General features: G+C 38.8%; 1 protein-coding gene and 2 long non-coding RNA genes across 4 annotated transcripts; 1 reads left to right on the top strand and 2 right to left on the bottom strand.

The window, feature by feature from the left end:
* Window positions 1-649: 649 nt before the first annotated feature.
* On the bottom strand, window positions 650-4001 carry LOC107269289. Its single transcript, XR_001538028.2, has 3 exons — window positions 2736-4001; window positions 2422-2675; window positions 650-2272 (listed from the first exon to the last, which is right to left on the bottom strand). It is a non-coding gene; the product is annotated as an uncharacterized LOC107269289 (long non-coding RNA).
* Window positions 4002-4050: 49 nt separating this feature from the next.
* LOC112494568 lies at window positions 4051-9792 on the bottom strand. Of its 2 annotated transcripts, XR_003060114.1 has the most exons (6): window positions 9664-9792; window positions 8358-8624; window positions 7372-7452; window positions 6546-7288; window positions 4763-6476; window positions 4051-4703 (listed from the first exon to the last, which is right to left on the bottom strand). It is a non-coding gene; the product is annotated as an uncharacterized LOC112494568 (long non-coding RNA). The 2 variants fall into 2 exon arrangements; XR_003060113.1 differs by having other exon boundaries at window positions 4763-7288.
* A 108-nt stretch (window positions 9793-9900) lies between these two features.
* Window positions 9901-16336, top strand: LOC107269288 (ras-related protein rapB). Its single transcript, XM_025086521.1, has 7 exons — window positions 9901-10033; window positions 11094-11159; window positions 11279-11370; window positions 11532-11651; window positions 13728-13827; window positions 13918-14341; window positions 14411-16336. Exons 2-7 carry the CDS (start codon window positions 11134-11136, stop codon window positions 14705-14707), a joined length of 1059 nt encoding a protein of 352 aa, XP_024942289.1. The 5' UTR covers window positions 9901-10033; window positions 11094-11133; the 3' UTR covers window positions 14708-16336.
* The last annotated feature ends 180 nt before the right edge of the window (window positions 16337-16516 follow it).

The raw sequence follows: 16516 nt of genomic DNA, 5'->3' as shown, positions 1-16516 counted from the left end.
AATATTTTCTTTTCAAAAAAAAAAAAGATTAAGGAAAAATCTTTCCCGACGTCTTCGCGTCAGTCGTACGTGTGGGATAACTGAGATAGCTGTCAAATATAAGTTTTCCGAGATTCCATGACACGCTCAAGTTAACCTACAAAGCTGTGTAGATAATATTAAGGAAACTCGTCTTTCCGCAAGAATGTTTTCCATACAATTTATACATTCAGAAACGCAAGCCAGCCATACTCCCGTTGGTGGTCGTCGTTAACCGGTAAGTGTTTTTGACGTAATATTATTCAACTTAGTGTCACGTTCACTCTGCTTTTCGCGTAACATTGCGCGTTGGCGCAAACGTTCATTCGGTGCTTGTTTTTGACGTAATATTTCGGTTTGCATCATTTAAAATTTAACAGACCTATTTACAAGTTCCAATAGCCACCGCAATTCATAGGCCCATTTTCATAGTCAGTTATTCATTATAAGCACGACTTAAGGCATCCTCTACCATGTGTTATTATTACTATATCTATGGTTCTAAGATTGCGCTTCGTCTCAAACATTGACTATGAATACGAATGAAGCCAGTGGATGGTAAAGTAGTATTTTAACGGGTAAGAGGTTACCGGAACTCGAGGAAAGTTGAAATTTAACAAAAGAAGCAAAGTGCCTTTTTAGGTTGTATTGAAAAAATAAAAATGTAAATGATTTCCCAATTTTATGAACTTTTTCTCTTAAATATCTTTCGTTATAAACAATTCAGTGAGGAGCCGCTTCGTCCATTACTTACTGTCATTATGAATGAATATCTGAGAACATTTTTTCCTGAAACTTTTTCAGCCTGACGAAACTTGCAGTCATATTCAGAGTAACGTTTCTCTTGTTCCTTTTTTCTTGCCCTCATAACCTAGACGTGTCCTATACACATATGATAAACACTGCAAGGGGATTTACAATATATAAAATTCGCAGTAAACCCACCACACTATGGCTGCCTGTCGAAACTGCATATTCTCGATAATTCAGACGATGAAAGCAGCAATATTGAGGTTTCGCGACCTTTTGCTTTACGACCTTGGGAAAGGTTCCCGACGTGGCTATCAACGCGGTGTGCACTTTTCCAACGCAATTTCTTATGCGAGCGTACCGAGTTACTATTATTGGGAAAACTTCGAGAGCGAACCCAGTTTCCACGCTAAAATTCCACGTTCCTGTTCCATCAATAAACTCAACACTGGACGTCAAAGTTATAGAAGATAACTGAAAGAACAAGGTTACGCATTCACAGATTGACATTTAGTGTTTGTGCGGTTATGTTAAACGTACAGATCCACGTGAAAGGTTAAAATTCATTGAAAATTTATTCTATCGCTAAATTACGTCCACCACTGATTCATTAATTTTACCAAGGGCCATGGCCGTCATTCAGAAACGTTATACGGATTTGCGTGCATGATTAATAAATCCAGTACATTAGCAGTCTAGATTGAACGTTTATAAATATCTCATTAACCGTATACGGATGCCTGTTTATAAATTACGTATCTAATGTAACGTAATGCGTACGTGCATAGCGAATAGCGAGTGATATACCTGTGTATTCACGCTTCTACGCAGCTAATTTATAAATACTGTGTTACGCATCTGCAACGGAACATTTCAAAATCTCATGTTACCGTACTGACTCCTCGACGTGACACAATGGGTAGTCTAGTGCATACAGTATACATAGGCTCCAGTCTGGTGGTACTATTTTCAGTTGATCTGATCTATCCAACATACGTATAGACTTATTGAAATGAAAATTCGAAAAACTTTTTTGCCACTCGTAACAAGATTTATCGCATCATAGAACCGTATACGTTCTCGTCGAATCGAATGGCTGCTGCTCGACATTTTGTACATGCAATAACGTCTGACTAAACTAAAATCCAGTTTCGTTGATTTCACTTTGGACACCTAGTACGTAGTGTCACAGTACACCGGAGACGTTAAGGTCGTATCTCGAGCCCTGTTATTGTCGCAGCTTGCGGATTGCCACGAACCGCGGGTGGCACAGGAGCTTTCCGTTTTCCGTCACAGTAGGATAACTTGGAGCTGCGGGGTAGAGGTATCCTGGTGAGCAACGAGAACGGAGAGGATGTAGTCGACAAAAGTGCCGTATAGTACGAGGTGGCGTGTTAATATCGAAAGCATTTTTTTAACTTAGAGAAAGCCTGAGACCGACGTCCATTTCCTTAATTAAGCAGTCACTGCAATTAATCGCTGATATCGGGTGGCTGTAGGAAATCTGCAACACAAATAAGAGAATGTTATTTTGACAATTTATACAATCAAATTGACTCTTACAGTTATCTGAGCCAAATAAAATATACTGAGTTTTAGTACAGAGATCTTTTAGTGTAAATTACAAAATTTATGTAATTTTACATTCTTTACCTTTTATCCCTTGACTGTTCTATTGCAGATAGTAAACTGCCTATGAATTATGACTCTCATTCCAATAAGGCGGATACGAGCGTTTACGTGGTTGTAGCTCACGGTGCAATATTTACTGTATCCGAATGGTATGTGCTTATTTCGTTAGCAGACGGCCGCAGGATGCAATTATTGACATTTGGCATAGTACGCGTGAAACCTCGATTCGCGATGGTGCCCCGGTTTATATATAATTCGATGACTCGGTGTGGATGCTAGATCGTTAGATGTAAATACTAATTGACTTTGAAAGTATAATTTGTGAAAAGCCTTACCATGACGAACATAACCTCTGGAAGATTCGCACAGCGTGATTGTTATTCCTTAAGCTGAAAGAAGGCACAACTGATATACTAATTTTAAAGTCAGCCATGATTAAGCAAATGACCAAAAGCAAAAGTCCCCCCAAAAAGTTACTATCCCGAGGTCACAACGAATGAACGGAATGAAGCCTCATCGAAATTCCACGTTGAAAAGTTGCTTGCTGCCGCAAGAAATTTAATTGACCGGTTATTCCCACAGGAACTGCAGACACCGCAGAAACCAGACCTCCCGTGTAATCCGCAGGAATTTCCAAAAGTATGGAGATTCGAGGTTTCGTCGCCAGAGTGCGTGATGGGTTTACGAAACTACGTGGAAACTCCGGTTAAGTCGCAATAGCCTCCACGTGTCGAGCGTCGCTGTTGAATTTCATGAAAACTAATTCAATTCTTCGATACATCGCTTGAACTGTGAACTACGAACTCCACCGTGGCGATAAAGTATAAGTAATTCAATGTAGACCCAATTCAAGTATGTAATTTCCAACACGCAAGCTGGAATACACGTAGGACGTGCAGATAAATCTTAAATAAAAAAGCGATTAACCATCTGGCGATGAATCCATTGTGCTTTTGGCGAAATCGCAAAATTTTCTCCTATACGTATAATAAGACGTACAATGGAGTAGGTGGAAGTATACTTGCAAATGCGAAAGGGTCGAATCACTTTACGGGCCCGTTCACCAGGAGTCGGAAGGATAGGTTGGCCATCGGTCGTTTGTAAGAGGAATACGTGTATATTGTATATGTATGTGAAAAGAGAGAAAAGGCACAATAGGAAGGGAAGGCAAAGAGAAAGAGGAGGAATAGGTAAAATAGTAGAACGTGAGCTATGGCACGTAAGGGTAAGACAGATACAGAAGACGTATAAGGGTAGCTAGAGGTAGGCAACGTAGCTGCTGTACGTAACTCTAGGTATAGGGAGGTAGGATCGTGCGAAGAAGGGCGCCTGATGAGGAAAAGCAGGATAGTCTGACAATCGGGAAGACAGAGAGGTGTAGCGAGAACAAGTGTGAGGGTGAAATGTAGGAAAGGATAGAGAAGAACTGCAAGGGCGCAGTCGCCGTGGGTGGATATCGCCCGGCACGCAAGGAGTACCGGCCAGAGCTAGCTGGCCGTTCGCCGTTCTCAGATCGCTCGAGGACCTCAGGACGAGGCTGTACGTACAACTTGCTCCCAGGAACACGATATTGCACTGCGGAAGTTCAACCGTTCACGAGGACAGGTTCGATTACACCTGTGCACTTTCTTTTTTGTCTGTACGTTTGCACTCTGCTTATTTTCATAGTTTTTTTTTCTATTTCCACCTTTCTTCTTACTACAGTCTATTGCTACAGGTTGCACTTTACTAGACAATCATAGGTATCCAATTGTCTTCGGTTCTGTTAATTGACACGAGTTTGATTTCATATCAATGGTACGTCATTGAAGATAATGAATTATCGAAGGCCACCCTTGGGATTCGTGGGGACTATTGTCTGTTTCCACTTAAACTTTTGATATTAACATCGAGATCCCTCGATGATAAATGAATAATGCTATCGTAATTCTCTATAGCAAGTCTATTTTTTTAACTTGAATATACGACCAACGTCAGGTGTATTACGGTTTCTGATCTTCTTCTTTGGTTTTACGATTACTCGTGGGTTTATTGCCAGCTTGGAACTTTAAAGTTTATCTACGTTGAATAAATGTTTGTGTGCAATAAATGGGAACTCCATTGAGAATACCGGGTTTACTTCCTTTTCTCTTCCTTATAGCGTGCGATTCGAGTGGCCCTTTTTTCTTTTTATTTTTCCTCCTTTTAAACGCCCTCGTCTCTTCCATTTGAATATGATTATCCATGTGAAAAGGACGGACGTACAGTTTCAATTTATCATCCTCCCTCTCTCTTTTATCATGGAGACGGCAACCCGGTCTTAACTGTAATATGTGATAACATGTAATATATTGAATAGTGAAAATTCCATCACTGTACTCACTGATCCACGGTATCCTTTGGACCTTTAGATTAAATGATATTTATAGTAAATGGGAGGCCTTAATCTTCTCTCTCATCTTGGTCTTGCTTCGCCTTTCGCACGCTTCCTATTTTTTAAACTCTTATCATTTCAAACGTTGCCCACAGCCGCTGTTAAGCCAACTCGATTAAATTCACTCGAGCCAAAAACACACCTGACACTATTACAAGCGTTATAAACACAGCGCGAGTAGCTCGTGCAAAATTGCATCAGTGGTAAACATAGACACGGCCTTTGTTCTATTTTATTACTTCGTCCATATATGGATATTACCATACCGTAAACATTATAGAGTGACAATGGCCAATTAAGTTCAGGCAAGAGAAAAAAAATTTTGCCGTACTGCGCCAGTACAGTATTTCTTGGTGAATTTTTCAAGTTTCCTATTAAAAATCTCAGAAATCAATTCAACGTAATATCACGGAGCCATTACTCTTTCTGCGGAATCGTCCTGACACATCCGAATCCTGAAATAATACAAAGTTATTACATCGATATCATCTCAAGAAGAAGCATAGAACGAATATTTATTGTGTGCTTAATAGATATGGAGAGGAATACTTTATACCGTAGTACAGAGAGCTCTGCGAAAAATTCCTCAGCCAACTGGCTGCTTGTATTCTTTTTTTCCTTCTATACAATTTTTTGCACGTTTTCATACCCAGTCGTACATCCCACTACCATTCAAGTCAGGTGTTCCTCCTAGCAGGAAGGAATTGCACGGCTGCTGGATGTTAACGTTGATCTTGCTCCGATTCCAGTTACAGGCACAATAGTGTAGCTACTTTTCAAAAGATTTTCCCTACGGCAATGACCTTTGGGCCAGATTATTATTGTGCTCTTGTTTTTTACTTGAGGGCGTTAAAAAGTTTCCGGGCCGAAGCAGACTATACTTAAAACTGGAAAATTACACGGCGTCAGACAGGACCAGAGGGTGTGTGTATGAAGGTGTTCGTAAAGTCATGTATTTACGGGGTCGCAGAGAGACGTAACGTACCCCAGGTAACATTTTACAGTTAATTACCCCTCAAACCTAAAGTCCAATCTTCCGTATGATAAACTCCAACGAATTGTCAGAAGCTTCTATTGAGACTGGTCGGTAATCCGCTCAGCGATACATTGTATTTACTTATTCCATTTCTCATTAAAACAATACATTACTCCACCCTACCCCATTAGTAGTAAGTACCATTACACTCTAATGAATCGTACTAAAGAGATTTTCATTTTTTCAATGACCTATTCCGCATATGCTCGTCGGAGCAAAATTACACGTCTACAGACTGGACAGTCATTCGGGGTAATGAACCGCTATCGCACTTAATTGATTAATTTTAACAATAGTATACCGAACCTAATGAAACCGTATTCACTATATATTAGTGCCTAGCCCCGTATCACGATTACGGCTAACGCACTTTACTTCTAAATAACTTATAATGTTACCCTACAATACAGTACACGATAAACTAGTACGCATTGTTATTCGCATTGACGATGGAGAGATATCGTCTGTTTAAATTATCAGCTGCTTTTCTACTGTCGCAAGCCTTTCAGAAGAAGCGACTGTGTTCTTAGATACAGAAAGTTTTAGTAGCCAAACGTCGTAGTAGACATTAAAATTCGCCTTGTTACAGTAGTCACAATCTTGAGAGAGAACAGAAGCGCGACACACCTAAAACAATTAAAATACCGCAAGGTAATATTATTTTCACATTTTTTTAAAGCTTTTCCATAGTCTCACCTCTTAAACTGACATTCGTCCAAAAATCCTGTTAGATCTCTGCGACCTCCTTTTTCTTCATCCTCTACCATCTTCTGGATGAAACTCTAACGTTCTGTCTCATGTTTTAATGCATACCTTGTAAGTAATTCATTACGTCCTTTTCTAAGACTTCAATGATCGTATGCAGCGCAGCCCTATTAGTTATTGATTGCTCGATGGGTCAGCGTGCCTGCACGCGTCTAATTACACGTTCTCCGGAAACAATTGGTTAATTAATCGTCGAGCTATTTAGCGGCGTTAATGATTACGCCAATAAATAACTGTCTTACCATAGGCGCTGTACACACCTTTGTGGCAACGAAATGTATTTTATAAATATGCAGTTCACAAAACTTCATCGCGCGAAGCCAGAGTCTTACCACAAGGACATTCGTTATACGTATTCTGAGGGCACAGAGATGCTTTATAGAAGCGTTAGAAGTAATTCTCCTTAGAGCCTGGCGTTAGTATGTCTAGTTATTAAGGGATTTAACCCGGGCCAGATTTGCCTTTTCCGGGAAAGCACGAACCCGTCTCCCTTATCATAACACTCGAGACCTCGATGATAAAGCAACATGGCCCTGGACGACGTGAAAAGGTTTTTTTTTTATGATTAGATATGCAGAATTATCGTGGCACTCCAAGTGGCACCTTCCTGCCAATCGCAAAAACTTTCATGCTCAAGCCTAACCTAGGAGGCTTCAATGGCAGGATACCCTTCCCTGTATAAGAAATCAACATATCAATGCAGTCGTACATGTTTTACATGAGAATAGAAATATATATTGAATGTTGTGCGACTCACGTTTTTCATGTAAAGTGAAGATGGAGTGAAAATCTGATTGACAAGATTTGAGTACGGTGGTCATTATTGTTTTTTGTACAGCTGCAATCAAAAAAGTTTTATTAACGTTTTTACCAACGCCTGTATGTACATGCGTATTTTTTTATTACTGTGTACAAAGTCGTTATACGTCTTCTGATAACGTTACCAGATAAAATGTTCTCACGACTACACTTGTTAGCCTTAAGTTTTTCAAGTGCTAATGATACCCCTCTCGTTTGGACATTTTCCTTCGGGCAGTTTGAAAAAGTAGTTATAATACGTCTTGCGAATCATTATTCAAACTGGCAGTTTGCGAAGTCAAATCCCGAGAATTTTCGCCAACTTTCCCTCGGAGGTAGTCAAGTAGGAATAAATGCGTTAAGCGTATTAACGACTGAGGGGCTCCCTAAAGCGAAGGTGGCGTTCTCTACTCTACCGATTTATTTCTCGCACCTGTTACGCGATCTGTTCTATTTTTTTCTTTTCTCTCTTTACACTTTGCCTTTTCCCTCGTATTTTACCTTTCCCTCTCCCTCTCTATAGCTCTTACCTTCGTTTCATTGGAAATATCACGGCACCCGATATTAAGCTGTCTAAATTTGATTAGCCACTCGAAACTTACTTTCAGTCCAAAATGGGAAATACGCTGCTGGGCGAAAGTCTATCTACTAAATTAATTACGGTTACTTATGTGTTATGAGAGTAAATGTGCAAATAATACATTAATTCATTATATCGAGATACATGGATTTTCATTTTGGATCTTTTAGTAATGACTGTAGTATACAAATATTAATGCTTCGTCGTAAAGTAAATATATATAGTATGTGCGTGTATATATTTGACTGCCATATTTTTGTGATCGACATTTTTTTTTACACAGTCAATAGATATCTCTTAATTACGCGGATATCAGTCCCGCTTAACTGCTTTGCAAGATAGGATTACTATGTTTGTTTACTTACGTGTAATCTGTGTTTATCAGCTTTATTTCACTGCGCAAATTTCAATGGCGTAAGTTCCAATGGCTCGTACAGGTGTGAAGAAGTCTAGTCATTTTTTTTTCTTTCCATTTCTTTAGGATTCGACCTTTCGTGTCAGAACAGCTGACAATGTTCCAATATTTTTTTTTGCTGGTCCAGCAAGGATTTAGATAAAGAATTTTGCGCAGAAAGATGAAAACCATATATTTTTTCGAACCGCCTATATATCCGATGTTGCTTCTCTAGGACCTAGAAATATTTTTCTATTGACCGTGTTATTTTTCTTTCACCATGTCATGTAACATTGAAGCCTTTATATACTAACGCTTACATAGTGTCCATTGGAGATATTGTGTACCTACTCAGTATCTATAGCGTAACATGCGTAAGGACGTGTCTAGCTAAAGGTCGATCTTCATTGAACCTTAATCACGATTGCAATCTCATTTGCAATTCGCAGCTCGACCTCGCTTTCGGCCTATTAGGAAATAGCCATGGAAATGAAGTTGTCGGCTCCGAGGAAAGTAATATTTCAATTACTAAAGAGAAAAATGTGGAAAAGACTAATAGAAAATACGTTTGGACAAATTACATTAAAGAAATTCATTTTACATTCCATCAACATGCCACTCTTCGTTATTTATTTAAAGTTAACTTTATCACAAATACAAATTCTTCCCGCGGAATTTCCACGAGAATCTAAAGACGCCATTTTTAAATTCTTCCGGGAAATTTCAGATTGTTCGAAGAAAAACAGATACAAAAAGACGTGGCGACAAGTAAAACATAAATAATAAAAAAAAGACAAGCAACAATTAAAGAATAATGTAGGACAAAAATATTCCGAAATGTTTGTACAAACAGTGTAAAATGAATCGAGTCCTCTTAACACGGAAAGTCTGATTATATATTCGATAACGAATTCTTAAGCGACGACCCTTAAGATCATTCACATGGAAGTGATACGTCGCCTTCGATGAATTAACGCGAGTCAACCTAAATTCTCCAATGCTAATGTCCTGACAAAGGTTCGCAGGTCGTTAAGCTTTCCTCGCAGTCCGTCGCGGAGCCACAAACAAAAATACATGTAGTCAGTGCTTTGGTTGGCCATACAACGCAACATAACCCTTATAGTTTTATATTCATTCACTGCACATATGCACATATGCAACAAAGAACAAAAGTATAAGAGACTTCAACGTACATGAATTGGATACTACTTACGATTAGCTTAATAGCACCAATTTATTACGACAGCATTGTCTGGTGTATATACATATATTACTACCTTGGCGATATCCAACACCCTGTGTAATCCCGGCAATCCGCTTACTTCACGCAAAAGGTGATAATTGCTTGTTCTCTGGTAAACTAGTCTCTCCTCTCTCTCTCTCTATTTCTCTTACACATATTCTCTCCTTATCTCACTCCTTGTTTCCGTGAGAACAGGGCAATTTCAAACCCACAGACTGAAGGTGAACTGTTACCTGTGCACTATGCGCTGGGTCAAACTTCCACAATGAATCCGGTAGTTGCGTTACCTCAACTGTTTGGTTCTCGCTCGGCGGATTGTGTGTTCCCTTGAGAATACGAGGAAACAATTGGTGAATCAACGTGTACAGATAAAATCACAAAGTGCATTGAATTCAACGTGACAGGTACAACTGAGTTTGCTATGAATAATAGATAGAATATTTCCCTACGAACCTCGTATGCATACCTAACCTCTATTTCTGTAATTCGTTAAAGTTGAATAGAGCCAATGAATCAACGTGAATTTTCTTATATTAGCGTTGTTAAGGGAAGTAAAGTGTAAATGAGGCACGTGTCGGTTAATTTTCGTGATTTTATTTGGTTGTTGGTAAAGCAGGGTCGTACTCGCCTGTACTTAAGCAGCTGGGATATGCATACATATAGGTAGCAGAGCGCCGTAAGAATGCAGAAGTTCAGGACTGTAAGAAATGTACGAAGAAAACCGGGTAGCAGCTTCCGGTGATGGTAAAACAGCAAAGTATCAGGGCATGAATTTCGCATGGGGATTGACCGAGTTTTCTGAGGGCATTGATTTGAAAAAAATTGCTCGCCTTCGAGAAGAGTTACGAGGACATGTCCCGGGTGCGTTGTCCGTGTCGAGAAAAATTCCAAAGTGCATATACCGCATCCGTGCTTTCGGGGTTCGCCGACAACGTGGAGCCGGCCAAGTTCCACTGACTCTCCAGGTCATTGCTCTAGTTTACATGCATCGATAGAGTCTGAGCACGCACATTCACACATAGGATGGGTATACTGTGCATGGTTCCGCAAGTATGGCAAGCTCTATGTACACACACACACACACACACACACACACACACATATATATATATATATAACGCTCGCGACTAGTCTCTCCAGCCAGGAACTCCTGCAAGCTGTCTATCGCACAAGAAATTTACTATTATCGCCGTGCCGTTGCTCCAGTTCTCCTGGAACGACTTCCAGTTCGACGTACACAGGAGTCAGTCACCTAAACTGTGCCAGTGTGAGAGAAGCCTTAAAATATTTTTCCAAAGACTTCATTCGCTATTAAGCACAATTTAGCATTACTGTCTACATATGAATACATATATACAGAGAACTCTAGTGCTATAATAATGATAATACCATAAACGAGAATCAGAATAATTGAAAGATACAATGAAATGTATGAGACAAAGGATTTACTTTTCTTCTTTTCAGTCAGTACTAGACTGTCTTTGTCTTACGTATCGAGGTGTCCATGAGCCTGTCTTTCTCGCACTCCTGGTAGGTACCTATAGCAGACGCCAAAACTCTTTTTTCCTGTTTTACTGGTCGATCCAATTGGACGTTTGCCATTTGATATTTAAGAATCTTACTTTCTTTTTGTTATAAAATTTATGTAGGGCATTGGACCAGATACAAGAATCGAGGGCAGCTGCGTGGGTCTGCTGTGGGAATCTTTTGAATTTTTGTATATGGGAATTACGTGGACTCGGTAAATATCCCTGACACCATTCGATTCCTGTAATGACTTAATGAAGTAAACGTTCACGAGGTAGTGTGTTATTTAAAGGTGGAGATGAACGATAATCTTATCGATCGTACTCACTCACTATAGTAACACCCTGATCGATTTTACAGTTTGTCTTTTTCCAGGAAAGCATTTCATCCCGGAATTTCCTGAAGAGACAAATTTTCCATCGACCCTGGGAGAACTGCTTTTCCTGATAAATCTCACAATTTCTATATTTCTCTTACTTAACGTCAACGAAAATGGCAAGACTTGCTTCTCTTTAATGATATAATTAACTTCATTAGCTGACTCGTCAATGCGAGCTTGCAGATACCTTTAATTGAATATTATCGTTAAGCCCACTGTGAACCGGTTAATTATTTTCTGTGATAAATTTATATACCGTACTACAATATTCTACACAGAGTATAGGAAACAAACTCGAAACACGATAAATTATTTAATCCAACAATCGTTATAAATATGGCTATACTATTATAGTATACATGATATATAACTGTATTTATATGATACAAGGCGCAGTAACAAATGGCTCAATGTATTATCTACCAAAATATCCGTTAAATTATTTCCACGCTGATGTAGTTCTCAATCAAACTTTGTACTATACAGTTCGCTAACTAAAATCCACTATCTATCTCTTAGTTACAGCTAGTATCGCGTAGATGCACGTGGAGTATAGTTAAAGGAATTTCTCTATGGGATTAAAAGTTTTGTCATGAGTGTAATCTCTTTATCCAATTACAGTGCAGAATTACACTTCGGTATCAGTGCATGCTGCAGTTATTGATTATAAGAAAAATTTTACTCTATAACATAGTATTATGTTACCATCTGGAATTGCACGCTCACAATGGCTTTGTTATATCAATATGATATGTAACTTGTATGATTGTCCCTATAAAACGATAAAGTCGACGCATCCTCGATTCTTCAAGTGAACCATTCTTCGATTTCTATTTTCGATTAATCACCCGCATTCTGGCCACTCTGCGAATAACGATCGCCGTAAATAACCCGCTTCCTCTTAATGTTAGAGGTTTCGTTTCCAGTTTTATTCAGCAAACCGAGTAGCGGGAATTTTATTTTAGTCTTAGTTGCTTTGTTAAAGAATCAGAGTTGGTAATTGTGAACGGTGTAACTACGCGAGCAAACAGCGCATATTGTGCTTATAGGATAATATTACATGTAAAGGTACAATGAGGTTTTATCGAGATAAATAATCTGTATAATAAGCCATTCTACATTGGAGTTCCAATAGCAAATTGGTAGACTGTGCAGTCTTGGTTTTAGTACTTGAACTGGGAGTAACATTAATGCTCGTGGGATCTGATGTGTCTGTAGTAATTTGCATTGAGATTGGATTGAAACGACTGTGGAATTGCTGAAACAAATTTTGTTATTGTAATTAAGACGGTTATTAATTGAGTTTATTACTGTTGGCTGTAATAGTTCATAAGAGGTTTATAGGGTTGGAAATAATAATTATTGCCATATGTTACTAACTTAATGTGTCAGATAGAATTTTTAGATTGACCTAGATCAGTCCTAATCCTAATTGTAAGCTTTTGTTGAGATATCCTTATAAGTGACATATGTTACTTATCAGGGAATTGTTATTAATCAGTTTGATTAGAATGCATTAGTCTGGTAATTAAGTATGGTTTCAAATAGGATTTCTCATTATCATATTGGAAGGTTCTTATGGATCCTTTTAGCAATTACAAAGCTTCGTACCGCAATTTAGCCTAATGTTAACCCTCGAAATCACCTGTATTCGACACTAGCAAATATTGGTCCTCGGTAGAGCATAGCTTAAGTGTGTAATAACGTGGAGTAATCTGGCAGAGAGTAACCTGGACGACCGATAATAAGTCCCGATCGCTCACCAGGGTTCAGGCAATAAGGGCAACACTGGCAATTCCGTGAATATGGCTCTTTGCTCTCACATATGTGTCTGGAATTGCCTGGTTTGTTTTCACGACTGTTCGGAATTGCTTTTAGTTAGACTGGGCATTCTTAGGTGAAAGAAATGACCATTACTTTCACCTCTATTCGTCCAGGGTATATATGTACATTGGATCTGTCTGAAATTTTTAGAGATTTTTTAGAGCAATATCGCAGTTGCGCTTTAGAGATAATCTTGCAGTCAAATTAAAAAGGATTCACTACTGTGAACAATATCTGGAAAACAATGGTCAATTTATATTTCTATTTCGCTCTTCTCTTTTTGTGCTCTTGAATGGAAGTTCGTTTTGCGGATGAACGGATTCTGGCATTAAGTTATAAAATTGTCACTCGCTTTTCTTCTCCTGTAGAGATGATGAAGAATCGACGGCAATTCAGTAGGCGTTTCAGTCTCCAGCCATCGTCCCTTAAGGAAGGACAGGAGGAGGGTGGAAACGCGAAGAATACTAGGTAATTGAGAGAAGAGGATTTTAATTTTATTAAACCTAAGTAATATTTCAGTATGCTGCCGGAAACGAATGTTTGTTTTATGTCCTCTAGGTCAGAAAGATTGTCGGAGTCGGATGGCGCCAGGAAACAGGCGACAGAGAGTTCAGTCCGTCATAAGATTGTAGTAATGGGTGCTGCCAAGGTTGGTAAATCCGCCATAATCAATCAATTCCTCTATGGGACCTTCTCGCCAAAATACAAGCGGACCATTGAGGAGATGCATCATGGGGACTTCAATGTCTCCGGCATTCAGCTAACCCTTGATATCCTTGACACCTCTGGATCATATGAATTCCCGGCTATGCGGGATCTATCAATTCAATCGGCAGACGCTTTCATCTTGGTGTATGACGTAAACGATAGCAGCACCTTCCTGGAGGTTAAGACCCTAAAGGATAAGATTCTTGCCACAAAGGGCGTTGTACCCATCGTCGTCGTAGGTAACAAGGTGGACCTGGTGGAGGAATGTCAGGAGGTAAATTGTATATATAGAGAATTATATCGTTGGGAATATATTAATTAAAATGAATTAATGATTGAATAGGTCGATTCGGAGAATACCAGGACGTTAGTGACAAAGGATTGGGAAAATGGATATGTGGAGGTCTCCGCCAAGGAAAATCTTAACATAGCACAAGTTTTCAAGGAGTTACTAGTCCAGGCAAAGGTAAAATACAACCTGAGTCCAGCTCTTCGTCGCCGTAGGAAATCCTTACCGCCACCACAGTATATGAGTTCGCGTAGCAGTAATGCCCACGTACCATCTCCGGCGCAGCTGCAGCATCTTCAGCAGATTCGCGAACGCTCCGAGTCCAAGCGAAATTCCTGCATTCTCTCGTAAAATTCCCAAGGGTTCAAAGCGTTCCTAGGAAATTCCATAATCCCGTAGCATACGCTCCGCGCAGGTAATACTTAGATTCTGTCTGCGGCGTAGAAAAGTATTTCCATTTCAAGCATCAGATACGTTTATGCGCACTCGGATTTTTCTATACCGAAAATAATCATCGGATGAGAATTAGTCGAGCGAATTAGATCTGCGACATTGTATGAATATTTCAATTGAATAGTCATAGTTAATACGGTTCCTGAAAGTGCATCGAATTACACGTGTCACGTGTGATGGATTGAGAAAACTTTACACTTTACATAACAATCAGTATGGATACTATGACGATGAAGATTCTTAATAATTAAATCAATTCTTGTCCGACCTAATCATATTGAATTATTCAGATTGACGATAAACGTTCTGAGATTTCAGATACATTTTTTCGAGTTGTTATCTATCTATTCATATTCCAGGGTTAATTCGCACTGCCCGAAAAATCTTTCTCTCATCTTCTCTGCCGTCCTTTTGTACGCTCCCGTTTCTCCGTGCAATTTTACTTTTGCGAGAGGATCTTTTTTCCTATTGCGAAAGCGGAGTGACCATAGGACATTCGAACTCGTGTGTAGCCGAGGATTAGTGATACGTAATATCTATGTAACGATATTTTTGTAGAATTTAAAGTCATTAGGCAGTTACGAAATTTATTTCTTCACTTTATTTTACGTTCGTATTTTATTTAACATTATTCGAAGGTGCGCACGCGTCCGGGAGACGATGGGCGATCAAAAGAAAGAGAAAGAAGCACATGCATAATATTCGAAAACTCAATACGATGAGGGAATACGACCAATTCAATAGGTAAATCATTAATAATTTATACATTTAATCTATACACGAATAGTCCCAGGAGGGATTTGCATTTACCATACGAAATCTTTTACGCATAGTACACGTTAGATTTCGCAAGCCAAGAAAAATTCCCGAATATTTAAATCAATTCCGCGCGTATAGTCAATTTTGCGCCTGAGCGATATCTATTATTCATATATTCACTAGACGAATACCTTGTTGAACTTATAATAATAATTTTACTTGGTTTTTGGTATAAACTATTAAGAAAATGAAAGCAATCGAGTACTGTGTGCACTCTTATCTCATCATCGATTTCGAATGACCGAGGCGAGATGCCCAATAATCCCGGAAGTGCGTGTTTAAATAAAGAATTTTTAAATAAGATAAATGTAAAGTCGCTATTACTTTAAGTCCGTATTGGGCTACGTTTTACATGGATTGTAATTAGGGTAATCAGACGATACGCGGCTGAAATTTTACACGGCATTCGATTGCGCTTATTAATTGCGCTAAATAAATTGTACAAGTAATCGGAATGAGAGTGTAATTAAAGTTTTTCAAAACTTTGATCCTATAAGTTAAGCATTTTCATAAAATTTTTGTGAATGACCGTGTAAAAATAACACCAAATGCTGGCAACACGTTTCTTTCTATATTAGATGTAAGTAGCATACAGAGAGTAGTGAGTCATTGTAAATTCTTCAAATTTGTATTATCGCGTTACGAGGAATATATATATATATATATTATACATACATGTATGTGATAATAAATCTGGGTAGCATTGTTCATGTTTTCGACCTTTTACTCTTATTTTTTTTAAATTATTTGGTATAGCGCCTGACAATAGGCAACCCATTATACGCCATTGTCATTCGCGTTATTCTCGGCTTGTATAAGACCGAAAACAGAAATATAATGAATTTCTAGAGCACTTGGTTGTTCCTTGGATATCAATTAAGATTTTTG

This window comes from Cephus cinctus, unplaced genomic scaffold (assembly GCF_000341935.2).
Source record: "Cephus cinctus unplaced genomic scaffold, Ccin1 Ccin1_scaffold0617, whole genome shotgun sequence".
NCBI classification, from domain to species: Eukaryota; Metazoa; Arthropoda; class Insecta; order Hymenoptera; family Cephidae; genus Cephus; species Cephus cinctus.
The sequence above is the reverse complement of the archived record's forward strand: the minus strand, read 5'-3'. Positions and strand labels throughout refer to the sequence as shown.